At 44.0% G+C, this 25,949-nt stretch overlaps 1 protein-coding gene across 1 annotated transcript in view; it reads right to left on the reverse strand.

Annotated features, from left to right (window-relative positions):
* Pkd1l1 (polycystin 1 like 1, transient receptor potential channel interacting) overlaps positions 1–25,949 on the reverse strand; it is a 185,013-nt gene that overhangs the window by 57,617 nt on the left and 101,447 nt on the right. Inside the window, exons 23-36 of the mRNA XM_045141375.1 lie at positions 24,019–24,129; positions 23,782–23,933; positions 21,728–21,828; positions 18,583–18,775; positions 17,015–17,098; positions 11,546–11,753; positions 9,364–9,470; positions 7,992–8,208; positions 6,692–6,865; positions 5,747–5,866; positions 5,590–5,659; positions 4,330–4,358; positions 3,203–3,359; positions 1,452–1,587 (exon numbers count right to left, since the gene is read on the reverse strand). Of these exons, the coding sequence (XP_044997310.1) occupies positions 1,452–1,587; positions 3,203–3,359; positions 4,330–4,358; positions 5,590–5,659; positions 5,747–5,866; positions 6,692–6,865; positions 7,992–8,208; positions 9,364–9,470; positions 11,546–11,753; positions 17,015–17,098; positions 18,583–18,775; positions 21,728–21,828; positions 23,782–23,933; positions 24,019–24,129 (1,859 nt within the window). The remainder of the gene's footprint in view (positions 1–1,451; positions 1,588–3,202; positions 3,360–4,329; positions 4,359–5,589; positions 5,660–5,746; positions 5,867–6,691; positions 6,866–7,991; positions 8,209–9,363; positions 9,471–11,545; positions 11,754–17,014; positions 17,099–18,582; positions 18,776–21,727; positions 21,829–23,781; positions 23,934–24,018; positions 24,130–25,949) is intronic.

Raw genomic sequence — 25,949 nt, forward strand, 5'->3', positions numbered from 1 at the left:
AGTGAGGGACTGCTGGGTGGACATTGTGTCTTTCTGCCCATCAGAACAGAGTACCTGACACCAACCTCTCTGAAGCCTCCCAGTGCTAAGGGAACAGAAAACCCAAAGTAATGATGAGGCAGACCGTAGGCAGGTTGTGTGGTACAAACAGGACTGACTACACTTAGCATTTCCACTGCCCCTCCGCAGGTTAGTCACTTCCAGGACCCCTATTTTACAGATGAGCAAACTGAAGCATGAAGAGGGTCTAAGTGCACAGTCCAACCTCACAGAGTGGTTAGCATAAGCACATGGGAGAAGGGAGACTATTAGGAAGAAGAGGCCTTGGGCAGCTGCTCCTCTGCCTGACCTGGAAATGTCCCATGGAGCCCAGGTGACTGAGCTTGGGGTCTCCAGTGGCCACAGAGGAGTCAAATGGAGAGGCAGCATTTGGGAGAGACAGATCGGGGTCTATGGTGTGTGCACCATACCATGTGTCATGGGAGTATGGGTTTTTAAATACCACTAAACAACAAATGGCTGGTTCCAGCCAGCATCAGGGCTTGCCCTCCTATGAATTAAGTGACAGGTTCTGGAACATTCCTTCCTTGGTACCAGTCTTCTTGTTTAGTACTGAAGACTCCATCCCAGCAGAACTGCTTTTGCAAAGCTGGTGGGCCCAAGTGACCCTTGGGAGTCCCCAGAAGGGGTAGAGCAAGGGGGAAACCAGTGAGTAACTTCTTCTGTCTGCATTGTCTGGGTTCCCAGAACTGCACCAAACTCTTTCAAAATGCTATATGTGGTGGTTTGATTCAGCTGTCCCTCATAAACTAGGTTCCCAGCTGATGGATATTTGGGAATTAACACCTCCTAGAGTATTGTTGGGGGCAGGCTTATGGGTGTTACAGCCAGTGTCCCCTTGCCATGTTTGGTACACTCTCCTGCTGCTATTGTCCACCTTATGTTGGCCAGGAGGTGGTGTCCACCCTCTGCTCAAGCCATAGTTTTCCCCTGCCATCATGGAGCTTTCCCTCAAGTCTGTAAGCCTAAATAAACCTTTTTTTTCCCCCAAAAGCTGCTCTTGGTCAGGTGAGTTTTGCCAGCAATGCAAACCTGACTGCAACACTAGACTTTTATTAAAGAATCTGAGGACATTTGAAAACCTCAACAGGGCTGGAGAGCTGGCTTAGCAGTTGAGGTGCTTGCCTGCAAAGCCAAAGGAACCAGGTTCAATTACCCAGGACCCACGTATGCCAGATGCACAAGGTGGCACATGCCTCTAGAGTTCACTTGCAGTGGCTGGAGGCCCTGGTGTGCCCATTCTTGCTCTCTCTCCCTCTCTCTGCCTCTTTTTCTCTCTAAAAAAAAGAAAGAAAGAAAGAAAGGAAGGAAAGAAAAGAAAAGAAAAGAAAAGAAAAGAAAAGAAAAGAAAAGAAAAGAAAAGAAAAGAAAAGAAGACCTTAACAACTCACCTGTAGCCCAGGTATCCTGTTCCCAACCCACAGGCCAATGACGCTGACATGCAGATGGCCCAAGCCACAAAGCCTGACCAAGGCAGATGGGCTCTTGACCGCCGGGCTGTACGTCCTTCCAAACTACTGTTGGGAGCTGAGGAAGAGCGAGACAGAGAGTGGTAGATTAACCTAACATGTCATCCCTCCCACCCACAGTGTGATTGGGCTCATGTCAGAGGCCAGACATGTGGCCAAATATTGTTCAGATGTGTTGTTTGTGAAGGAGTTTTCAAAATAACATTAGTGGGATGAGTGAAGCAGATGGCTCTTCCCATGTATGCAGGCTCTATCTAACTGGTTGAAGTTCTACATAGAACACATGGGCAATGAGGGAACTTCTCCGGCCTGATGGCCTGTGATCTGGGAAAGACAGGGTAATATTGTTCAAGGGGCCCATGAAATATGTCTTCCTCAGCCAACTGAAAGGTCCCTAACTTTAGAAGAAGAGGGATCAGCTTCCATCTTAGACTTTAAATTTCTAGGCAGGCTCACTTGGATCTACAGTCTGCTGTAACTGGATCAAGGGGCCTGAGGCTGTGACTTGGCTCCATCTGCTCTCTTCTGGGCTAGTCCTGCAGACATAGGCATAACCCCTCCTTTGTACCCTGGAGGGTAGCTGTCAAAGTTCACATCTCAGGGATGGTTGTTAGAGGTAAATCTCTAGGAAGGCACATCTGGGAGCAGATGACAATATTCATCTAAGGCAAATGAACTCAGCACAGTGTTCCGGGTGTTTCCATTGTGCACACCGAGGGACACTAGCTGAGCAGGAAACAATGCAGAGCTGTGGTGGGGGCAGTGGAATCATCTAGAGCCACACTTTCCTTATATGGTCTTAGTGTCTGGTCCACAGTGTGAGTTCTTTACTCCCAGGCTCTTACTTCTCATCCTAACGCACTATCCAGCTTATCCAGGCAAGGTCTTTGGGACAGGTCACCAGTATCAATGGTTGCACCATGAGCTTCCCTAACTGAAGTCACATTTACACACAGGAATGACCTTTTCCTATCCCTACAGTGGGCCTTGGCCAACTGAATACCCAGGCCTTACTGTCTACAGAGCAGCCTCCACCTACTGCCCAAAGCCAATGCTCTAGGACCTGTGCTGACCACGACTTCCAGGCCCTGACTTCTTCTCTTCTCTACTCTTACTGGTCCAGGCCCAGCATGCCCCCATCTGCTGCCTAGGACCCAGACACTAGCAAAATCTGCCTACCTCCCAGCCCTTCAGCTGAGTCGTCCCTCATAACTCCTTCAGTGAGTCTTCAGCATAATTTGTAGATGGAGCTGTTACCCTAATTTGCTTAGGTAAAAGTGAAGCTTCAAATTTCAGAATATTTAAAGAGAAGTTTAGGGTCTCATTTCGAGTTTTAAATATATAACCAAAACTATGTTAGGAGTCGGGCGTGGTGGCGCACGCCTTTAATCCCAGCACTCGGGAGGCAGAGGTAGGAGGATCACTGTGAGTTCAAGGCCACCCTGAGACTCCATAGTGAATTCCAGGTCAGCCTGGGCTAGAGTGAGACCTTACCTCGAAAAACCAAAAAAAAAAAAAAAAAAAAACCTATGTTAGGTATCAACCAGAAACCACCAGGATTTGGACTAAAGCTGGATTCTATAGTTTCAGATGTGCCCTTGTCCAAGCTCCAATATACCCTGGTCACTCTGCCAGGATGGAGGCTGCTCACTACAACCACAGGGTGATATCACCTTGCAAATGGGAAGGGCAGTGGTTGCATTTCTTCCCCAGAGCAAGCTCATCAGTCCTGCAGGCTTCCAACTCTAGGGGTGGATGGGCCACACCACTGTCACTGGCTGCTGTCCTCCAGGTGCTGTCCCTCCCAGAGAGAATGGCTGATGCAGGATGCTGGAAGAACAAGATCAAGCCATAATCAGAACTTCCACAATTGTCATGCCTTTGACACCTTTTGCAGCCACCTCAGAAGATAGGCATGGCCTAACAGTATGTGGTCAAGCACAGGCTTCTGGTGACTTCTGAAGGAAGTCATCTCCTGGGGCCAGCTGCTTAGTATTCTTGGGGTCCCATGGAGGCAACTAGGGTGGTCTAAAGATGGCTCCAGACAGTCAAGCTAATTTATTGCACCCTGTGCTGTAGGAGGCAGAACTCATCGGAGGAGGAATTCAGGTAAGGCCAATGGATGGAGGGTGGGCAGGCCAGAGCCCCAGTGCATACTCATGGGTGGTGACACCGTACACACTGAGACTCTGGGGTGCCCAGAAACAAGCTTGAAGTGCTGTTGTGTGGAGGTGAGTGACTGTAATGCATGTGAACCAGGTAAGCCTGACATCCCAGCAGAGAAGGAATTTTCCAGAGTACTGCCACACAGATCTAACAAGCAAAATCCAATGTGATTCTACTTTTGTGCCATTAGCAACTTCATTTATCTTGAGTCCTAGGTGGATAAGAGATCTGGGATGGACCCCCACCCTGGGGGCAACCCCTTCAGTCTCTACCTGCAGGGGCAGGCAGATCAGACACCAGGCTCTGCTGCCCCATAGCTGTTCTTCACAGTCCCCTCCCATCAACCCTTTGGTATCCACTGCACACACTCCAGACCTGCTGGGCTCAGATCTTTCCCATTGTCAGTCCCTGCTGAGAACCACTACCTGATCCTACCTGGATGTCACCCTGCTACTCTGGCTTGGAAAGAGCCCATCTTTTGTGGAGGATGGGTTCAAGTCAGTATAGTGGGTTTCCCTTGGTCCCTCACTTACCCCAACCATGGCCAGACCACAGCCAGAGGAAAACTCCAGAGAAACCCAGGAATTTGCATGTTAGGGCAAAAACTTTGCTATTGCATGTTGTGTTCACTTACCTCGAGTGGCTCTTGCATGGGACCAGGGCCTGAGTGAAAAGAAAGGCAAATATATGATATTTCCAGAGACCATTCTTCCTGTCCCAGTCAGAGATAAGGCAGGGTTGGTGTAAGGACTTTGAATGTTACCATCCTGTGTGGCCTGGACAAGGTCTGCTCTCAAACACAAGAGTATGAGCAGACTATGAAATTAAAAAGTAAAAAGAGGGATGTAGAGATGGCTTAGGGGTTCAGGGGCTTGTCTACGGAGCCTAAGGACCCAGGTTCAATTCCCCAATACCTAAGTAAGCCAGATGCACAAGGTGGCACATATGTCTGGTATTTGTTTGTAGTGGCTAGAAGCTCTGGTATGCCCGATCTCTCTCTCTCTCAGATAAATAAATTAATAATGTAAAAAGTACCATAAGGGGAAAAAGTGATAAATGTGACTATACAAAAAAAAACACAAAAAGTAGGGCTGGAGAGATTGCTTAGTGGTTAAGGTGCTTGCAAAACCAAAGGACCTTGGTTGAATTCCCCAGTACCCACGTAAGCCAGATGCACAAGATGGCACATGCATCTGGAGTTCATTTGTAGTGGCTGGAAGCCCTGGCGTACCTATTCTCTCTCTCTCTCTCTCTCTCTCTCTCTCTCTCTCTGTTCTTCCCTGACCCCTCCTTTTCTCCCTCCCTCTCTCCTTCTCTCAAATAAATAAATAAAAATAAAATATTTTAAAATGCAAAAAGTAATTACTGAAAACAACAATAGTAACAGGTAAAAGGTGATCATTCTCATCTCACACTACCTAGTCTACCTAGTGGGTGGCTGACACTTATGTAACACTCAGCAAGAAGGTGTTTGTTTACAAGGTCAGTGTAGACAGGGACAAAGGAGATTCCATGGAAAACAAGATGGTTTTAAATACATGGAATTAGGGGACGGGGAGCATGGCTCAGCAGTTAGACACTTTGTTGCAAAGTCTTCAGTTCCTGGTTCACTTCCCCAGTATCCACATAAAGTCAGATACAAAAAGTGGTACATGCATCTGGCATTTGCATTGTCAAGAGATCCTGGCATGTCCCACTCTCTCTCTCTCTCTCTCTTTCTCTCTCTCTCACATACACACACACACACACACACAAATATACCCACATAGATTAAGTATTTTAAAAACATAGAATAAGGTTCATGTGCAATAAGCAATGCCAACATACAAAGTGACAGTAGGGAACACAGTGCCCACTCAGGAGACTGGCTGTTTCATTTGTTAGCTCACATTACCCTGAGGTGCCGCCATCTCTGCTCCTCTCAGGGGTCGTTGTGACTCAGCCCAGGGATGACTTATTTCTTCCTGGGAAGTTAAGAAGTTGGTTGATGAGTGCATTCCCACACTGGGGCTCTGCCCAGGAGTACAGGGCCCTACAGATGGCTGTGATACCTTGCTGAGCCTGAAGAGCAGTGACAAGAACTGTGCTCCAGGAGAGGCCAAGAGGGTGCACAGAAGACCCAGACTGAAGGGTCTCACCATGAAGCTTGTGGGGCCCACATCCAGCAGGGCCTATAACAGGTCAACAGCAGCAATTACATCCCTTGAAGAAGTCCAATCAAAATGCACAGAGAATCAAAACTCTAAATGTTTGCAAAGTGAGCAAGTGGAATCAGTCTTGTCTACATGGAGCTCTATCCCAGGGTCAGACTATTTGAAGGAACCATGTATTTTCCTTTAGACATGGTCTTATGGGTTGAACATTCAGTTTCCATGAGACAATGATTTAATCCTGGTTAACATCCCACAGGAAGGCACAAACCACTTCAGTGCCCCTTGGTGAACAGTCTACTCTAAATTCCTCCTGAGGCCCTGAGGTTTCCCAGGTTGACGTGGCAGTTCCTTTGTGGCTACCTGATGACATTTCTTCATCACTTTCTAGAACAAATTCTACCTAATTGTTACCATAGCTGCTGTCACATAACGAAGCCACCAGACCCCGCTGTCTATGGACAGGTACCTGAACTTGACCTCTGACACACACACCATTACTGTATTCTCCAGCTGTTTGGGGGACCATGTGAACCCAGTGGGCTGGCCTCATGAATGACTATGAATTTATCATAGGAAACAAGACTGTTTCCCTTCACTCTTAGAGGTGTGCTTTGTGACACCTGTGGCATGAGTTCTCACAGAGCAACAGTCTTCTGCCCAGACCCTTCACTGCCCCATCTCCAGCCATGTCACCTGTGGGCCTCCAGATACACTTTATTTGCTCCCCATGGTTTAAACCCTCCTCCAAGGACTGTAAGTCTGACTGATTTCTGGGTTAAAGAAAGCCAAACAGTATGGCTAGGATTTGGAAGTTACTGTGCAGGAAACCCCACTGCCTCCTACTTGTCCATGTCCTCCCGCGGAGATGAGGGCAGCAAGGCATGCATAGACACAAAGCAGACAGAAGGACACAGCGAGCCGCTGGGTGTGCTGGTAGCTGCTGGAGGGAGGGTGACTGTACAGTGAGAGCCACACATGGAAATCCTCCAGGTATTCCATGAATGTTGAATAGAAAAGCTGAAACAGAAGCCACAGACCAGATTCTACATGGGGTGTCTGTGTGAACAGTCATCAGCCAGTTTCAGAGCTGACAGTCCCCCAAACTTCTTGGCTTTTCTGTCTTGGAAAGAGGGATACCTCCTGGCCATTGGTGGAGATAGAATCCTTACATTGTCATTTGTTCCATCTCTTTCTTTTCCAACTCACCACCCCACTGGGAACATCTCACTGTGACCATGGTCTCACCATCCTGGACCCTGCCCAGTCCTCCCTCCTGCTGGAGCTTCCCAAGCCTTTGTATCTTGAATACATCCATGATGGCTCACAAAGTCCTCCTCTCTAGGCCCTCCCATCATTTCTTTGCTTTGTGAGCCCTTTTAACCTAAATCTCTCTGTTTTCAGCACTTTTCCAAGCTACACTTTAACCCTCACCCATGCCCCAGTAAGTAACCCCTCACTCATGATCCTGTAAGTAATCCTCAGTCATTCTCCTGTAACCCTCATCCATGCTCCTGTAAGTAACCCTTTACCCATGATCATGTAAGTAACTTTTGCCCATACTCCTGTAAGTAACCCTCATCCATGATCCTGTAAGTAACCCCTCACTTATGATCCTGTAGGTAAACACTCACCTATGATCCTGTAAGTAATCCTCACCCATGCTCCTGTAAGTAACCCCTCACCCGTGCTCCTGTAAGTGACCCCTCACCTGTGCTCCTGTAAGTAACCCCCTCACTTGTGCTCCTATAAGTAACCCTCACCCATGCTTCTGTAAGTAACCCTCACCCATGCTCCTGTAAGTAGCCCCTCTTCCTATGCTGCTGATAGTATCCACTCATCCACATTCCTATGAGTAACTCTCATCTATGTTCCTGTAAGTAACCCAGTAAACTCATTGTTTTGCCAAGATAGATTTGGGGTGGAATGAATTTTTTTGTCTGTTTTTTGTGCCCTACCTGGGCTGTTTATAACTCTACAGGAAAAGTCATACATTATGTGGACTATATTGATAATTAACTAAGAGAAAAACTAATATACTTTGAAAATGTTTAAAGACACATCTCTGGCAAGAGCAGTAGAGCTGAGTACCACATTTTGCCAGCTGTTCAGTTATGCCATGGAAGAACACCTGCATGGGGCCTACCTTCCAAAAGCCAATCCCACAGCGCAGACACGTGAACTCTCGCTGCACACAACCATCACCTCGGCTCACAGCAAGCCAGCACTGGGAAGGGAAGAACCAGCCTTGTCCTGAGCACAACTCCTTCACCATCACATGGCTGATGAACCAGTTTGGAGAAGGCCCACTGCTGTCATGCCAGAGGCAGATCTTCTGGAGTGGGCCCAGATGGTTGGGAGCACTGGTGACATATGACAGTGTATCATCAGCTGTGTGTGGGGGCAGGGGACATGTGGCATCTCACCAATCTCAGTGGAGCCTACAGGCACAGCGGATGCCAATGAGTGCTGTGACCTGCGAGACACACAGGTCCTTAGGACCCACCACCATTGCCCCCTTAAACTCTGGTTCCTTCCCATGATTACAGCTACTCACCAACAACCACAGACCAAAAATATTAGTCTGAAAAATCCCAGAAGTACACAATTCATAAGTATTGAAATTTGCTTATAGTGTACTGCTATAGTTATTTGACTTTCTTATCAGTGTCCATTGATCTCTTGCAGTACTTGTTCATCACTTAAACTTTATCTTATGAATGGGTGTATGGGAACAGTAGACACAGCCTTTCTGCAGATCCTGGGACCCACTCTAGGCCTGGAGGACTGCTCCTTAAGGAAAGGGGAGAATGACTGCAACTTCCCTAAGCCAAAATCATTCAAATATCAATTGGCATCTGGTGTGAATTAGCCTGAAGACCTGAAGACAATACCCTAAATCAGTAAATATTATAAATGAAATTTTCTGTGAGAAAAAAATCACCTCAGCACTTTGGTTTTTCAACGAATGTGTGCATTCTTATCATGACCTACTATCTATGTGACATAATGTGTAATTACTCTTTCAAATTTGGAATGATATGACTACCTTAAGCAGGTGTAGTGACATAGAAAACAATGATTCTAGTATACAAAATGAATGAATCTCCATCTCTCATCTTCTTCCTTTCTGCCCTCATGTAAATAAAACTATTTTAATTTGTTCTAAATAATAAAAACAACACATAAGTCAACCATGGTGATGCATGCCTGCCATCTAAGCACTCAGGAGGTAAAGTCAGAGGGTTCAAGACCAGCCTGGTCTACACAGAAAGTTCCAGACCTGCCTGGCCTACATAGAGCCCACCTCAAAAACTAAACTTTCATAAAATTATTAGTATGAAAATCAATTATCATCATCTCTTATTATGCTTCATTAATAACTTGAACTTTATCTTAGGTGTGGATGGATAGAAATACTAATGTTCTCTATGCTACATCTTTGGGTTTGTGGTAAAATACCTCATTTTGATTAGGCCCTCTTTCACAAAGCATGTGGATGGAATATTCTGGAATACCTCAGGACAAAGGTGTGTCTGGAATTCCTTTGAAACAGAAGCTTCTCTGGACAGCAGAGTTCTTTAGTTCCTGAAAGTCCATTTTTACCACATAATGCAATGAAAACCTTAAAACACAAACAGGGAAACCAGCTCAAGAGATGTCACAGAAGGCATAAGTTCTAGCGGGGCAGGGCATCCTGACAGCAGGTCCCAGCATGAAGCGCAGGGTCTAAGAAGGTCCACACAGCCTGCCAGCCTGCTGCTGCTCTTCCAAGGCAGGCTGGGGTTTCCTGGAGATGCCAGTGTAGGACTGAAAATGGGATCCCACGTGGAATCCCCTAGTATTTGTTTCCCTCAGCAGGGAAGGAGAACCCCACAGAGGGAAGCACCTCCCATCCTTGGCCTTGGACACAGTGCATGGGTCCTTTATGAACCTGAGGTGAGGTCAGCGCTGGCAGTGAGGCACCCACATGTTTCCAAGTGTACCCTGGAGAGACATGTTCCCAGTCACACTAGGCTTATCACTCTCCCTGGTGCCTTGTGACAGAAATTTATAGTTCTAATGTGGTATAACTTATTCATTTTCATTTCACAGCATTTATTTCTTATCTTTGAAATACTTTCCTATTCCCCCAAATAGTTTTGAATAGTTACTAAATTTTATCATTTTTGTCGCTTTAGACTTCTAGAACTTATTTTTTACATGCTTATAAAGTCAATTAAAGATTTCATATCACTGTCTTCTGCAAGAGTAGCTGTTGCTCTTAAGTATTTTGATGGGCAGGCTGTTTCTTCTCTGGTTTATAAGACCTGACTCACCCCTGAGTCAGTTCTGGGGTGTCTAACCTGCCCTACAATCCTACTGGCCCACCTCCTGAGGACACTACATTGACACTGCTCCTGCCTGGCTATCTGGTGGGCATCATCTGCTCTTGCCATTCTCAGTACTCTTGTGATTGCCTCCATAGGAGCTTTAGAATGAATAATTCATGTTCCACAAAACATCTTTCTGGAATTATGATTGATTTCACTAACTTTAATCTCTTTATGTCCTAGGTTTTCATGTATAAAATGCGTGAAATGGATATATTCATAAATTGTAATTAACATTGTTATTATTATTATTATAGTTACAGATTAATTTGGGAGATATGACAAGAGAAATGTAGTTGCCATGAACAGCTCTTTCTTAGGTCTTTATGAATATGGGGAAAGTTATCTCCACAGTGGTCTTGCACCTATTTGGTGAGTTCATTTCCAGGCACCCATCATTTTGCGACTGGTAAGAACACTGTTTCTAGTTATGTGCAACAAAGTGCCATCAAGTCTTTATAGGGACGACTGATGACTTTTTCCTAATCATGAATCTGCTTAACTCATCAGTTTTGTTCCACTGATAGTTCTTCTGTATCTACTTTACTCGGTCACATAATTGTTTCTTTCCCCCTTTCTAGATGGGCCCATGCCCCCTTCTCCATACCCCAGACCTATAGACTTCATAAAACAGTCACAGTTCCCACTAAAAGTAGGGGAGTGTCAAGTATAGATGCAATCTTCCTTCCAGTCATGGAGAATTCTCAGTGGATTTGTGTGGAGATATTTGCTAATACACAGTTCTGACTAGGGATCATTTCTGCTTATGCAGACTTCTCTCCTACAACCCTCCTTAGCCTGGATCTCCCCTGGGCTGCCTGGCTGGACCTCCTTTTCCATCCTCCTACCAATTTCTCTTCCTCCCCACCTGATACCTCATCTTCCATTTGCTTCTCTGAGGAAAATTGCCTTTAGCTCCAAACATGGCCCAAACAGTTTCCCTCTTAGCTACAAAAACAGTCTGGACAATCCTTATCCCTGTCTTCCTAGATCCACCTTTGGGTCATCAATCCAGTGTTAACTCAGAGACCCATTCAGAGAAAGAATCAATGTTTAGGTCTGCTTTCTATTGTGAAGACAGGAAGACAAGGAGAGGGAAAGAGATATGAGTCAGCAGAAGGTGAAAGCTACTTTCTGCCTTTACAAATCTTCACATGAAGGGGGACATTGGAAAAAGTGGACAAACTTCACCCCACAAATTACAATGAACTGGTGGTGACAGGTGATTCACAGGGCAGCCAGACCATCAAGGGGTCACTGATGGTGCCTACCAGACCCATCATACCCTTAGACCCCACCAAAGATGTTGCCAGAAGCCTCCTGTCACCTTTGAGGTAAACGTTGCTGGTGACCGGAAGCCAGTGTCAATGACGACTGCGTACAGGTGGTGGCCTGGTGGAGTGTTTTCTTCCAGAAAAATGCAGCCAGTTTTCTTTTTCTCACCAGAATTTGCACATCTGCTTTTAGCAACCAACAATCCATATAGAACCATGGAACCCATAATAAAAATACTGGGAAGCAGGTTTTGTGAGTGACTGTGAACAAAGGAAAGAGAAATGAAAAGAATGACTCATGACAACTGGCATTTAGGAAGATGGTGAACCCCCTTTTTCAAGTGCATAAGCTCTTGTTGGTCTTTGGGGATATATTTTCAAACATGTGCTGCTGGCTGGATGGAAGACTCCCTGAAAATGCAGCATTGCCCTATAGTCAGTGACCAGCACCCCATGACCCAGACTGTAGTTCTATGGAGACCTGTGACAATCCAGCCCCAGTGCAGGAAGCTGTACCCTGCTGCATCTAAGGAACTTGTACTGGAAATGTGGGAAATAATGAGATAACACCAGGGTTGGGGTACAGCTCAGTAGTAGAGTGCTTGCTCACCGTGCTTGGGACTCTGGGTTCAATCTACAGTACAGTACACCCAAAAGAAAAAAAAAAAGAAAGACCATCAGCATTGCTGTTTCTGTGAACATTAAATGGTGCAACTGAAGAGAGAAGCTTTAAACACATAGGTAAGACAGTATCCCTCCCTCCCCCTCTCTCCTAGAAGAATAAGGCAGATGTTAGACATGCCCCGGTGGTCTGTACTACCTTTCTACTATCCCTGTGGGTAATCCTGTTTATCCTCATCTGGTCCCTGGCACCAGTGCTGGGAAAACAACCATGTAGCCCCCTTCTCTCTATAGATCTACAGAACAGTGTCCACACAGAGTCCTTTGGGCTGGGACCTCAATATAATAAGCTATTCCCCCTGGACTCAAGCCATATGGACCACTGACAAGATTTTTAAGAGTCCCATGCTGCCTGCTACCTCATCACTCTAATCCCATCTGAGGACTTGGCTGCGCTCTTGGTTTCTGACCAATGCCCTTCTTTCTTCTTCCCAGCAGGACCAGGGCAAGTTTGGTCTAAGCCACATGCCATCAATCCCAGCCACTGACTCCTTATTTCTGCAGCTTCTTGGATTTTGCCCAAAATGTCCCCAAGGCCTCTATGTGACTTCAGGTGTCAGATCTGGACATATATTCTCTCTGTCCCTCCTCTCACTGTTGCCCCCACGTAATGTTCATGAGACTAAGGTTAAAATTTCTATGGTTCAAGCTTTTAGTACTGATTGGCCAGTGACCTTTACTGGGGCCAGTATATGTTGTGCTAGTAACCAATGACTTACTGACTACCTATCAGACCCACAAACTAGTCTACCAAAGTACTACGGCTGAGTAAAGCAAGGCAGAGTTTCCTGTTACACCATTCTAAGGGAGGAGAACTCAACATCTGGAATGTATAAACCTGCCCCTGCTGTTGCTCAGCAAATGATTATCAAGCACTTGTCATGTCAGACATGATGAATTGGACAGGAGGAGTTCCTGTTCACAAAGTGCCCACATTACATGTGGGGGCAAGGTGATGAATTGGTCAGGGAGGGGTCCTGTTCACAGGAGGTTGCCTTAGAGCAGCCATATTTCACATTCTAAATGAGATTGTTCCATATGAAATAGTAACTATGAGAATAGAGCAATTTTTAAATGTATAATCTAGAGTAACTACTTCTGAGAAAAAGAAGGTACTATTAATAATTACGTTATGACAGTCAATATAAACTAAGACAAGCAAATTGGGTGGTGTTTTTAGTCACTGGATATATTAATGAATCCAGTAATATTTTATCATGTTCACAGTGAACTACAGATAATCTTAAAGGAAAAATATGCTGCCTTCCTTGTGTTGGAAAGTCTCATCAGTGAATATAAGTGTAAGCAGTTGAATATGTCACTTAAAAATGATTGTCTCCGGCTGGAGAGATGGCTTAGCAGTTAAGCACTTGCATGTGAAGCCTAAGGACCCTGGTTCAAGGCTCCATTCCCCAGGACCCATGTTAGCCAGATGCAGAAGGGGACACACGCATCTGGAGTTCATTTGCAGTGGCTGAAGGCCCTGGCACGCCCATTCTCTCTCTCTCTCTCTCTCTCTCTCTCTGCCTCTTCCTCTCTCTCTGTCCATCACTCTCAAATAAATAAATAAAAATGATAAACACAAAAATGTTTTAAAAAATGATTCTGTTGCCAGGCGTGGTGGTGCACGCCTTTAATCCCAGCACTCGGGAGGCAGATGTAGGAGGATCGCCATGAGTTCAAGGCCACCCTGAGCCTACATAGTGAATTCCAGATCAGTTTGAGCTAGAGGAGATCCTACCTTGGGGAAGGAACCAAAAAAATAATTGTCTCCCAGCAATTCTCTCCTTCATCCCTTCTTGTGAGATTTTCTACAGAGTTTTTTCTATTTGATTTACTATATTTTTTTAAAAAATTATTGTCTCTGGGAATAGAAGCAACATATCTCAATAAAATAAAAGCTATTTATGACAAGCCTACAGCCAACATATTACTAAATGGGGAAAAACTGGAAGCTTTTCCATTAAAATCAGGAACAAGACAAGGGTGTCCACTGTCCCCACTTTTATTTAATATAGTTTTGGAATTTTTAGTCATAGCAATAAGGCAAGAGACACACATAAAAGGGATACAAATTGGAAAGGGAGAAATCAAGTTATCATTATTTGCAGATGACATGATTCTATACATAAAGGACCCTAAAAACTCTACTACGAAACTGTTAGAGCTGATCAAATTCTACAGCCATGTAGCAGGATACAAAATAAATACACAGAAATCAGTATCCTTCATATATGCTAACAACAAACACACAGAGGTTGAAATCAGAGAATCGCTCCCATTCACAATTGCATCAAAAAAAATAATAAAGTACCTTGGAATAAACCTAACGAAGGAAGTAAAGAATCTCTACAATGAGAACTTTAAAACACTCAAGCGAGAAATTGCAGAAGACACTAGAAAGTAGAGAAACATCCCCTGTTCCTGGATTGGAAGAATTAATATTGTGAAAATGGCAATCCTACCAAAAGCAATCTACACATTTAATGCAATCCCTATCAAAATTCCAATAGCATTCTTCATCGAAGTAGAAAAAACAATCCAAAAATTCATTTGGAATCACAAAAAACCTCGAATATCTAACATATTACTGAGCAACAAAAATAAGGCTGGTGGTATCACCATACCTGATTTTAACCTATACTACAGAGCCATAGTAACAAAAACAGCATGGTACTGGCACAAAAACAGATCAGTGGAACAGAATAGAGCACCCAGATGTAAGCCCAAGTAGCTATAGCCACCTGATATTTGATAAAAATGCCATTGGAGAAAAGACAGCTTCTTCAGCAAATGGTGTTGGGAAAACTGGATATATATCTGCAGAAGGATGAAAATAGATTCTTCTCTCTCTCCATGCACAAGAATTAAGTCCAAATGGATTAGAGACCTTAACATCAGACCTGAAACTCTGAAACTGCTAGAGGAAAAAGTAGGGGAAACCCTCCAACATATTGGTCTTGGCAAAGACTTCCTGAATACAACCCCAATTGCTCAGGCAATAAAACCACAGATTAATCACTGGGACCTCATGAAATTACAAAGATTTTGCACTGCAAAGGACACAGTGAAAAAAGCAAAGAGGCAACCTACAGAATGGGAAAAAATCTTCGCCAGCTATATATCTGATACAGGATTAATATCTAGGATATACAAAGAACTCAAAAAGTTAAATAATAAGGAATCAAACAAGCCAATCAAAAAATGGGCTATGGAGCTAAATAGAGCATTCTCAAAGGAAGACATACGAATGGCATATAAGCATCTAAAAAATGTTCTATGTCACTAGTCATCAGGGAAATACAGATTAAAACTACATTGAGATTCCATCTCACTCCTGTCAGATTGGCCACCATCATGAAAACAAATGATCATAAATGTTGGTGGGGATGTGGAAAAAGAGGAAAAAGAGGAACCCTTCTACACTGCTGGTGGGAATGCAATCTGGTCCAGCCATTGTGGAAATCAGTGTGGAGGTTCCTAAAACAGCTAGAGATTGATCTACCATATGACCCAGCTATAGCACTCCTAGGCATATATCCTAAGGACTCATTTCCTTAAAAGTATGTGCTCAACCATGTTTATTGCTGCTCAATTTATAATAGCTGGGGAATGGAACCAGCCTCGGTGTCCCTCAACTGATGAGTGGATAATGAAGATGTGGCACATTTATACAATGGAGTTCTACTTAGTGGTAAAGAAAAATGAAGTTATGAAATTTGCAGAAAAATGGATGGACCTGGAAAGGATTATACTAAGTGAGGTAACCCAGGCCCAGAAAGCCAAGCGCCACGTGTTCTCTCTCATATGTGGATCTTAGCTACAGATGATTGGGCTTCTGCATGAGAATGAAAATACTTAGTAGCAGAGGCCAGTAAGTTAAAAAGGAGATATAAAGGGAAGAGAAAGGAAGGGAGGAGGGTACTTAATAGGTTGATATTGTATATATGTAAGTACAATGATTGTGATGGGGAGGTAATATGATGGAAAATGGAATTTCAAAGGAGAGAGTGGGGGGGGGGGAATTTACACGGGATTTTTTTATAATCATGGAAAATGCTAATAAAAATTTAAAAAAATAATTGTCTCCCCAAAATGAAATAAGCAGCATGGGTTTTCTTTCCTCTCTCTCTTTCTTTCCCTCCCTACTGTCTTCCCTCTCTCTTTCTCTTCCTTCTTTCCTTCCTCTCTTTTCCCTTTCTGCATTACAATAATCATGTTTTAATGTACAGAACTGGAGGAAGAGAGGGGCACTGAGGCACTTGTGGAAGAGGCAGTACAGTGTCTGTCTATAGCAGTGGGTATCTGGTCAGGTCAAGGGTTGGAGCAAACTCTCCCCACGGATGAATCAGTCTAGTGAATAATCAAGACAAGGAGGGCAGCAGGTGATCCATGTGCCTGCTTCCTAGTGTCCACCACTTGGCCCTTGCACAGCATTCCTCCTGTGCTGAAGAGGCCATCAAATATTCAGAGAAGGGCAAACAGCAGTGGGACTGGCTGTCATCACTTTTAGTCCTCCTTTAAGTTTCAGTCTCTCACACTGAGGACTTCAATGTGCATGCTGTGACCCCAGTTCCCTGCACTCAGTGGCACTGCAAGCCTCACAATGCCAGCAAGCTAGGAATGCAGTAGGTGGGTGATGAACTGCAGCCCCCAGGTCAGGTTGCTGCTGTGGTGAGTGGAAAGCCAGAACTGAGTGTGGTGATATGGAGAGCAAAGTGCACTCCAAAAGGGTCCAGAGAACAATGTGAATTTGTACATCTATTAATTATACATGGGCTTCTCTTATGAGGGCAGAAATGAAGGTGAAACAAAGTTCTGCTTTGGAAAATGGAACTTACTTCTTTAATTTAGAAATGTCATTTACTTCGAAACTGGCATTCAATTTTCTTCGTAGGATGGAGAAAGGTGCAAGGCGATCATAGCTAGGAGATAAACACACATTAGGTACCGAATGTGAGGCAGGCAGAGCTGTTTGCAGCAGGATCACATGTTAGCTAGAAAGTGGGAAAACAGACAAGTTCCATTTGTTCTAACTTTATGATGTAGACCAGTTGACAGCTCTCATCTTAAACCAAGGTAAGAAATGCTCTTGTTAATAATTCTTCTCATGAGTCAGATGGCCTCACATCAGAGTACTGGGGCTCATAGATCCCATGGAGATGCCAGGCATCAGAGAACACTGCCACCTCTCATCAGAGACTCAGGTTTGAGACAGCCTCACTGTGAACTGACTTCGGCAATTAGCCCACTTGTAAACCTTTGCCTAAGTGTCCATTCCTTGCTGATTCCTGACATGACAATCACTTAAATACTACCTTAAAAAGAATAAAAGCCCATCATCACGTTGCAGGTAGTTTCTACATGTTCTTCCTTTTGTACCCCTGACTCTTAGAAAAGTACCTAGCAGGGAGTGTTATGCAACAGAGAATTAAGGGCTGCATTCATGCATAATTTAACATCCCAGTGGAACACTAGTAAGTTTGAATGACCCCAAATAATGTAAAAGGATCAGGCATAGAGAAAGCATCCAAGGCTAGAAATGTGTCTGACAAAGCACCATTTGAACAGATCTTACTTCTTCCAGATGAACACAATACACAGCACCTCAGCGCTTGTCTGTTCTTGAGGAGCAAAGGACTATTTCTATTCTAACAACTGTCAATTCTCCATCCTAATTGAAAGAGTAAGGACAACAAAAGTAAATGAACTAAGCCTATCATAGAATTGCTAGTTTTGTGGCTAGATGTTAAATTTTAGTAACTTAGTAATATGACCCATAGACCCAGAAATTCCTGTCCATGCAGAGACCTTGCCTTGTGAAGCTCACCTTCAGCCAGGCTCTGTGGAGGAGAGTTCATCTGCAGACAAGGTTGCATCTGCCTGACTACAAAATGCACACCATGAGGATGCCAGAACATCAATGATAACAAATCTAATTGCCCGTCAAATATTATCTGCTGACACCTCTCTCAGTGAGCAAGCATTAAAAACCCACAACACAGGCTGGAGAGATGGCTTAGTGGTTTGCCTGTGAAGCCTAAGAATACATGTGTGAATCTCCAGTTCCCATGTAGCCAGATGCATAACATGTGCACAAGGGGCACACACATCTGGAGTTTGTTCACAGTGGCTGAAAGGCCCTGGCATGCCTCTCTCTCTCTCAAAAATAAAATAATAATAATGATGAACTCTACAATATGTCAGTCATCCCAGGCAGGAGGATTATGCAGCTATACCATACACCACATGGGGTGACATGCAGTAAGGTAATAGGCATGGCCTACCTAATAAGGTTGCATCAGTCAAGATTGCTTTAGCTTTTATGGGAGGCCACAACTCAGGTAAGACCCCAGAGGTTGGACCAAATACAGTAGAAAATGCAGTCATCTGATAAAAGTGCCTATACCTGCATTTAACTTTTCCAGGAGAAGTTCCTGGCTGTGGAAAGAAGCCTTCAGATCTCCACTCTCTCTTATCCCAAAACAGGCATCGGACCCACTGGAACTGTACTGTATAGTTCACTGCCCCAGCAAAATATTTGTTTGGAGGCCTTCTGTCATAATCAGCATCCAATAGGGAAAAATACCCCACATTGGCTCCTAAGAATGAGAAAATAGTTAATGACACATACCGGGTGAATTCTGAAAAGGCCACACTCCAGCCAACTGCAAACAGAAGAGGGGACAAAGAGGAGAATGCAGGCAGGACTGAAATGCCACCTGGTATTCCGGCCCTTCCTTGCTCTGGGGATTTTAACAATGAATGAAATACATCATAACTTTTCTTTGAGAATGACAGAATGACAAGAAGGAACACTGACTTGTGCTTGCCACATTCCAATTCCCCCCTGTCATTCTGAACAAACAAACCATCTAACTTACACCTGCAGTAGCTGCCATTCCTGCCCTGTCCGGCTCATTGGCCAGCCTGTCAAAAGCAGGCTAATAAGGAAATCACAGAGACTCTATCAGGTAAGGACATCACAGTGACTGTCATGCTTAAAAGTGAAATCATTTAAGCTTCATTTAACTTGTGAGGCTCACCTTCAGCCAGGCTCTGGGGAGGAGGGCTCATCTGCAGACAAGGTTGCATCTTCCTGACTATAAACTGCACACCAAGAGGATGCCAGAACATCAAGATAACAAATCTAATGTCCATCAGGTATTATCTTCTAACACCTCTCTCAGTGAAGGGGATGGGGATATAACACCCCAAGGTCTGCCCCAAGCCACACACCTCCTCCAGCAAGGCTCCATCTCCCAAATTGCCACCAGCTATGGACTGAGTCTGAGCCTTAATCATGAGCACATGAGGTTATGGGGACATTTCACATTCAAACCACCCCACAGTCCTCATACCACATACAATGATATACATACCAACTGCTCAGAAAGCTAAATGCAAAAATCCCTAAAATTGTATAAGTACTAAAAGAACACCTAAATGCATTCTTTTGGAACTTAGATATAAACAATTAATTTCTAACAATGGCCTAAAATCCAAGAGTAAAACATAAAGTGGGTAAATTTCACTATTAAAATTCCTTTGCAAGACAAAATATTGCCAGTGAAAACAAAGAATAACCTACATGACTAGCTGTAAGAAAATACATTCAAGTTGGGTGTGGTGGCACACACCTGTGATTTCCCTCACCCCTATCCCCAGAGACAAAAGCATCACTGCAAGTTCGAAGCCAGCCTAGGAAACAGAGTATGTTACAGGCCAACTAAGGCTACACAGTAAAATCATGTTTCAAAAGTAACTATCACAACAAAAATGTACAACTTAATAATGAAATGTGACAAGTCAATGTAATATTACACAGAGCTCTTAAAAATCAAGAAGAATGGACCTGGAGGGATTGCTTAGTGGTTAAGATACTTCCCTATAGAGCTGGGCGTGGTGGTGCACGCCTTTAATCCCAGCACTCGGGAGGCAGAGGTAGGAGGATCGCCGTGAGTTCAAGGCCACCCTGAAACTAGAGTTAATTCCAGGTCAGCCTGGACCAGAGTGAGACCCTACCTCAAACAAACAAACAAACAAACAAACAAACAAACAAAAAGATACTTCCCTATAGAGCCAAAGGACCCAGGCTTGATTCTCCCCATAAGCCAGATGCACAACGAGTTGCATACATCCAGAGTTTATTTGCAGCAGCTGGAAGCCCTGGCACCCACCCCCTCCTCTCTCTCTCCTTCCCTCCCTCTTTCTATCTCTGTCAAATAAAGAAAAATAAAATAGAGAAAAAATTAAAAATTAATAAATTACACTGTATATTTCTATGAAAATACCTTGATGTAAAGGAGTACCATGTACAATGAATATATGCCAAATGGCAAAAACGTTTTGTGAGTGCCTTCCATCCACATGGTGTGCATACGAAGATAACTTGCAGAAACGTCAACCAATGGTGAGTGTGGATGGTGTAGTGCAGGTGTTTGTGATACTTTTAAATTGTCTGTGGTTTTGAAATTTCTCACAATAAAATACTATGGAAAAGTAACCCCTAAATGCCAAAAATTTTAATTTGCTATTTGAGAATTTGAATTTGATCAGTGGAAGTTTGACCCACTTTTAAAAGAAATGAGCAGGGCTGGAGAGATGGCTTAGTGGTTAAGTGCTTACCTGTGAAGTCTAAGGAACCCAGCTCAAGGCTTCATTCCCCAAGACCTACATTAGCCAGATGCACAAGGGGCACACATGTCTGGAGTTCGTTGCAGTGGCTGGAGGCCCTGGCGCACCCATTCTCTCTCTCTCTCTCTATCTGCCTCTTTCTCTATCTGTCATTCTCAAATAAATAAACAAAAAAAAAAAAAAACTAAAAAGAAAAGAAAAGAAATTAGCAGCCATGAAGTGGCCAAGTCTAAGGAAAATGACTAATCCTACTAAGTTTGGAGTTAAGAGACCAGTTCCTCCTCTCAGGGCCACATCCTGGTGGAACTCACTCAGAGTATCCAATCCTATTTCTGTGAGGCTCACTTAAGTCTTGACCTTCAAGTGGTCACTGAAGCTCAGGGGCTGAGCACTGAGGATCGGAGTGCTATGAAGGGCTGAGCCTAAAGCCAAGTCCTGCCCACCTCCTCTGCTTGTGCTACAGCACTATTGACTTACATGTGCCTCACTTCTGGAGTGATGGCATCTGATGGCCTGCTGCGAGGAAGAACAAGACTGAAGCACGTCCAGGTGCTCAGGTGCTGGAAGAAATGAGCTGCTTGGACTATGGGGCTCAGCAGAGGTTGAGAAAAGCAAAGGATGGCCCTGCAGGTGGGACCAGCCAGAGGCATCCCATGACAGGGAAGTGGCAAGAAGAGCTCGTTTGGATGAGGCCTTGGGAGCAGCAGCTCCTCCTCCACACCTTAGCACCACAGTATACTGGTTAAGGTGGTTTTCACAACTGGCTCCACTGAGAAATGGTTTGGTATATAAGCAGCAGAGAAATGACTTTAATGTTTATACCACAGAAAAGGAGATCATTACTATGCACAGACGGGTTTTAGCAGTGTCCTTATCATGTAAAGAAACTTGAAATTTAAAGTTTCCTCCCCACTGACCTTTCCTAAGAGTTGCAGGTATGTGGATTTGTACAGTGTGCTCATCCCAGGTATAGATGTGTTTCAGCAGAAAATCAGTGGGCTTAGGTTGTTCAGAGAACCTGGGAAATGAAAAGGAAGTAGTGAAGTATGGCTCTCTCAACACTTGGTTATGTGTTTGTCACAGATATACTTCACACTATGAGGAGGTAGCTGGAGCTGAAGAGGACTAATATGCTTATCCCAGGCCATCACTAGTTTTTTTCATTAAATCTCTACATAACACTTTCATCTCTCATTTCTGTGAAAAAGTAAAAAAATAAAAATAAAAAATAAGCCGGGCATGGTAGTGTACACCTTTAGTTCCAGCACCCAGGAGGCTGAGGCAGGAGGGTCACTGTGAGTTTGAGGACAACCTGAGAGTACAGCCTGGGCTAGAAAGAGACCCTACCTCAGGAAAAAAAAATCCCAGACCAGAGTGAAATAACCAGCACTACTTGCAGGACAGAAACAAAGTGTGCCTGCTGGCCTCATGTCAAGCAGGAGCAAGGAGGACATGGGTGCATCTGTCCTAATGCTTCCCCATGACCCACCAGCAGAACTGGGACTTGGCAGATGAAGGACAGTAACACAAAATCATCAGACAAAGAATTTTTCAAGAAACCATTTCCTTCCTGTGTGTGACTTGAATAATCAAGTGAAAATCCAACTTCTTTAAGGCAATAGGCATCTTAGACATTTGATGGCTGAGCACACTTGATAGAGGGAGAGTGCAGCCAGACAGCAGAGATTCAGCTGTGAGCACAGCCTATTTATAGATATAGAGTCCTTGCATGATGCACAACCCTTGCTCCTGAGTTCCCATGTCTGTTGAGGGACACATTGGGTCAAGTGGATACAATGGAATGGCCAACACTCTCCAAACACAAGGGGATACAGAAGAAAGGAATGACCCATAGCTACCTCTCCAGGAATACTTTGCCCTTTCATACCTGCTGCAAACTTCAAACTAATGGTTTCCATGAGCATTTTCATTACAAGAGTCCAAAGAATCTCCAGTAACCTTTCTGTGTAATGTAGCCACACTATGGGGCCCATGCAATCTCACATATTCAACATCATTAAGAAAGATAATTTATCATGTCTCCCTAAACAGGAAATATGAACACACTTTCTCCTTTTGGGGAAAAAATGAAGGAAAGAAGGAGAAAAGATGGGAGGGAAGAAGAAACAATATAATTGTGGCCCAGATCTGTACTGTGACTGAGACTCCTAAATGAGATCACACATTTATCACTGATAATTCATGTTTCTCACTCCAGTTAACAGACAAGAATTCAACTTAAAAAAAAGTGAGAGCCGGGCGTGGTGGCACATGCCTTTAATCCCAGCACTTGAGAGGCAGAGGTAGGAGGATTGCTGTGAGTTCAAGGCCACCCTGAGACTACAGAGTGAATTCCAGGTCAGTCTGGGCTAGAGTGAGACCCTATCTCGAAAAACCAAAAAAAAAAAAAAAAAAAAAAAAAAAAAGGTGTGGAAATGTAAATATAGACATTACAATTTCTTAAAACTATAGTCTTCATTATTCATATTGCTTTGAAACTGCAATTTAGTTCACTCATTTCTTCACAATGTATTCTAGGTTCTTTGTTTTGTTTGTTTTTGGTGGTTTGTGGTGTGTGTGTGTGTGTGTGTGTGTGTGTGTGTGTGTTGTACAGATGTGCATGCCCGGTGGGTATCTGTGTGGAGGCTGGAGGATGACATCAAGCATCTTCTGTCACTCTTCCTCATTATTTCCTTGAGAAATAGTCTTTCCCCTGAACCTGTGGCTTGTGCAGCTTTTCTGTTAGACTGGCTGACCAGTAAGCCCCAACAATTTCCATCTCTGCCCACCTAAGCCCTGGGGTTACAGGCATGTGTGCCCACACTGGCTTTTTACACAAGTGCTGGGGAATCAAATTCAGGCCTTCATAATTGTGCAGCAAGTGCACTCACCCACTGATCCATCTCCCCAGACCTCACAAAACAGAGTTGCTGCTTTCTCATTTCCAGGGTGATGGTCACCCTTAATGTACCTGACTAGCAACATGATGGGAAACATTCCAGTGATGGGCTTAGAAAATTCAACTTGTATCTGCAGAGATTCCTGGGGGCTCTCAGAAAGCCCATAGAACTGATGGGAATTCACCTTCTCCTGAAGTAACACAAACACCGCATTTCTCTGGTCCTGCCATTGTAAAGAAAACAAGTTAAGCAAAGTTTGTCTCAGAAAAGAAAGTGCATCAAAACCCAGTCAGCACTGCCCTCCTTACAGAGCCAGGCTCCTCTGCAAACTCCACCATCACAGGGGTCTCCAGCCGTCCTCTGCAGGCAGGTCTTCTGTTGGAACAGCTGTACAGCATGAGGTGCACGCTACCACCAACCTTGGAGAAAAGACCATCTTAGAGAATGAAGCCAACTTGACTCAAACAGGAAGTGCAGGAAGTAACACAGTGCTGGTGTCTGTCATTCCAGCTCTGCATATATGGGCCCAACATGAGAAGAACACAGGGAAAAACATGTGGCAGGACTTGGGATGATATAATGCTTCTTTCACGGTACTCATTAAAGTTATAATAATTTCACAGCTAAAAGACTAGTTTTGACATTTTATTAAGAGGTCAAATGAGGGGTGGCTGGAGAGATGGCTTAGCAATTAAGGCACATGCCTATGAAGCCTAAGGACCCAGGTTTGATTCTCCAGGTCCCACGTAAGCCAGATGCACCTTGGTGGCATATGCATCTGGAGTTTGTTTGCAGTGGTTAGAGGCCCTGGTGTGCCCATTCTGTCTCCCTCTCTCTCTCCCTTTCTCTCCTTTTCTCTGTCTCTAATAAATAAATAAATGAAACTAACATTTTTTTTAAAAAAGAGCTCATATGAAAGAAGTATCTGCTTGATATAGCTAACACAGAAGTACACTTAAGAGTAAAAACAGCTTGCCTATATTACATTGCTTAAAGAAATCATATTTGCAGGTTGTGCCTTTCAGATTTTTTCCATGAATTAGGTTCACAATGGGAAACAATTCTGTCTTCTATATTTTTTTCCCTAAAACTCTGGGGTGGACATAAATTTAATTGGTTATAGGTAAATTATACCTGTTAAATGACCAGTGAACTAACCTGATGTTAGTTAAGTATGTTTTTTGAGGTTATTGTAAATAATGTTGTTTTGACTATATAAAATATCATGCAATGAAAAAATTTAAGTGTCTTTGTGTGTGGGGGGCATGTGCAGGCTATGGCACATGTGTGGAGTTCAGAGGACAACCTCGGATATTAGTCCTCACCTTCTACCTTGCTTGAGGCAGGATCTATTGTTCACTGCTGCCTGGATGCTGGGATTAAAGGTGTGAGCCACCATGCCCAACTGTCTGGGTATCCTTCTTTTATTTATTTATTTATTGTTTTTTTTAATTAATTAATTATTTATTTTTGAGAATGACAGTCAGATAAAGAGAGAAAGAGGCAGACAGAGATAGAGAATGGACATGCCAGGGCCTCCAGCCCCTGCAAACCAACTCCAGATGCATGTGCCCCCTTGTGCATCTGGCTAACGTGGGTCCTGGGGAATCGAGCCTTGAACTGGGGTCCTTGGGCTTCACAGGGTCCTTGGGCTTCACAGGCAAGCGCTTAACCACTAAACCATCTCTCCAGCCCAGGATATCCTTCTTATCCAGAAGAAAATAATTATTTTCTTTTTCGGTCATGGAATCATACAAATGTAACTGGATCCAAGGTTTTGAAGTCCCTGCTGCCCAGTGACAAAGTGTTTTCACAAAGTCTTAGCTTACTCACTACACCTTTACAAGTGGAAAAAGTCACTATAATTGCTATCAGCATTTTTAGAATGAATTGTTTTCATATCCTAGTTAGCCATTTCTAGTTCTCTAAATAAATGAGGAAATGCTCTGTGAGGTGAGTGTGTGTGTGTGTGTGTGTGTGTGTCCAGGTACATGTGTGTCACTGCATGTGTGTGCAGGTGGGAGGATGACTTCAGTGTCTGTCTTCCCCACCCACCTGCTTGAGGTCCGGTTTCTCATTGTCCACTGCTGTGTTCACCAGATTAGATGGACTGCTTGATTCTAGCACATTCTCCTGGGTTCACCTCCCATCTTGCCATAAGAGCGCTAAGGTTACATATGCTTGCTATAGCATCTGGCTTTACATGAATTTGGTGATCTAGACTCAGGTCTCATGCATG

Source organism: Jaculus jaculus, unplaced genomic scaffold (assembly GCF_020740685.1).
Source record: "Jaculus jaculus isolate mJacJac1 unplaced genomic scaffold, mJacJac1.mat.Y.cur u25, whole genome shotgun sequence".
In the NCBI taxonomy this organism is placed as follows: Eukaryota; Metazoa; Chordata; class Mammalia; order Rodentia; family Dipodidae; genus Jaculus; species Jaculus jaculus.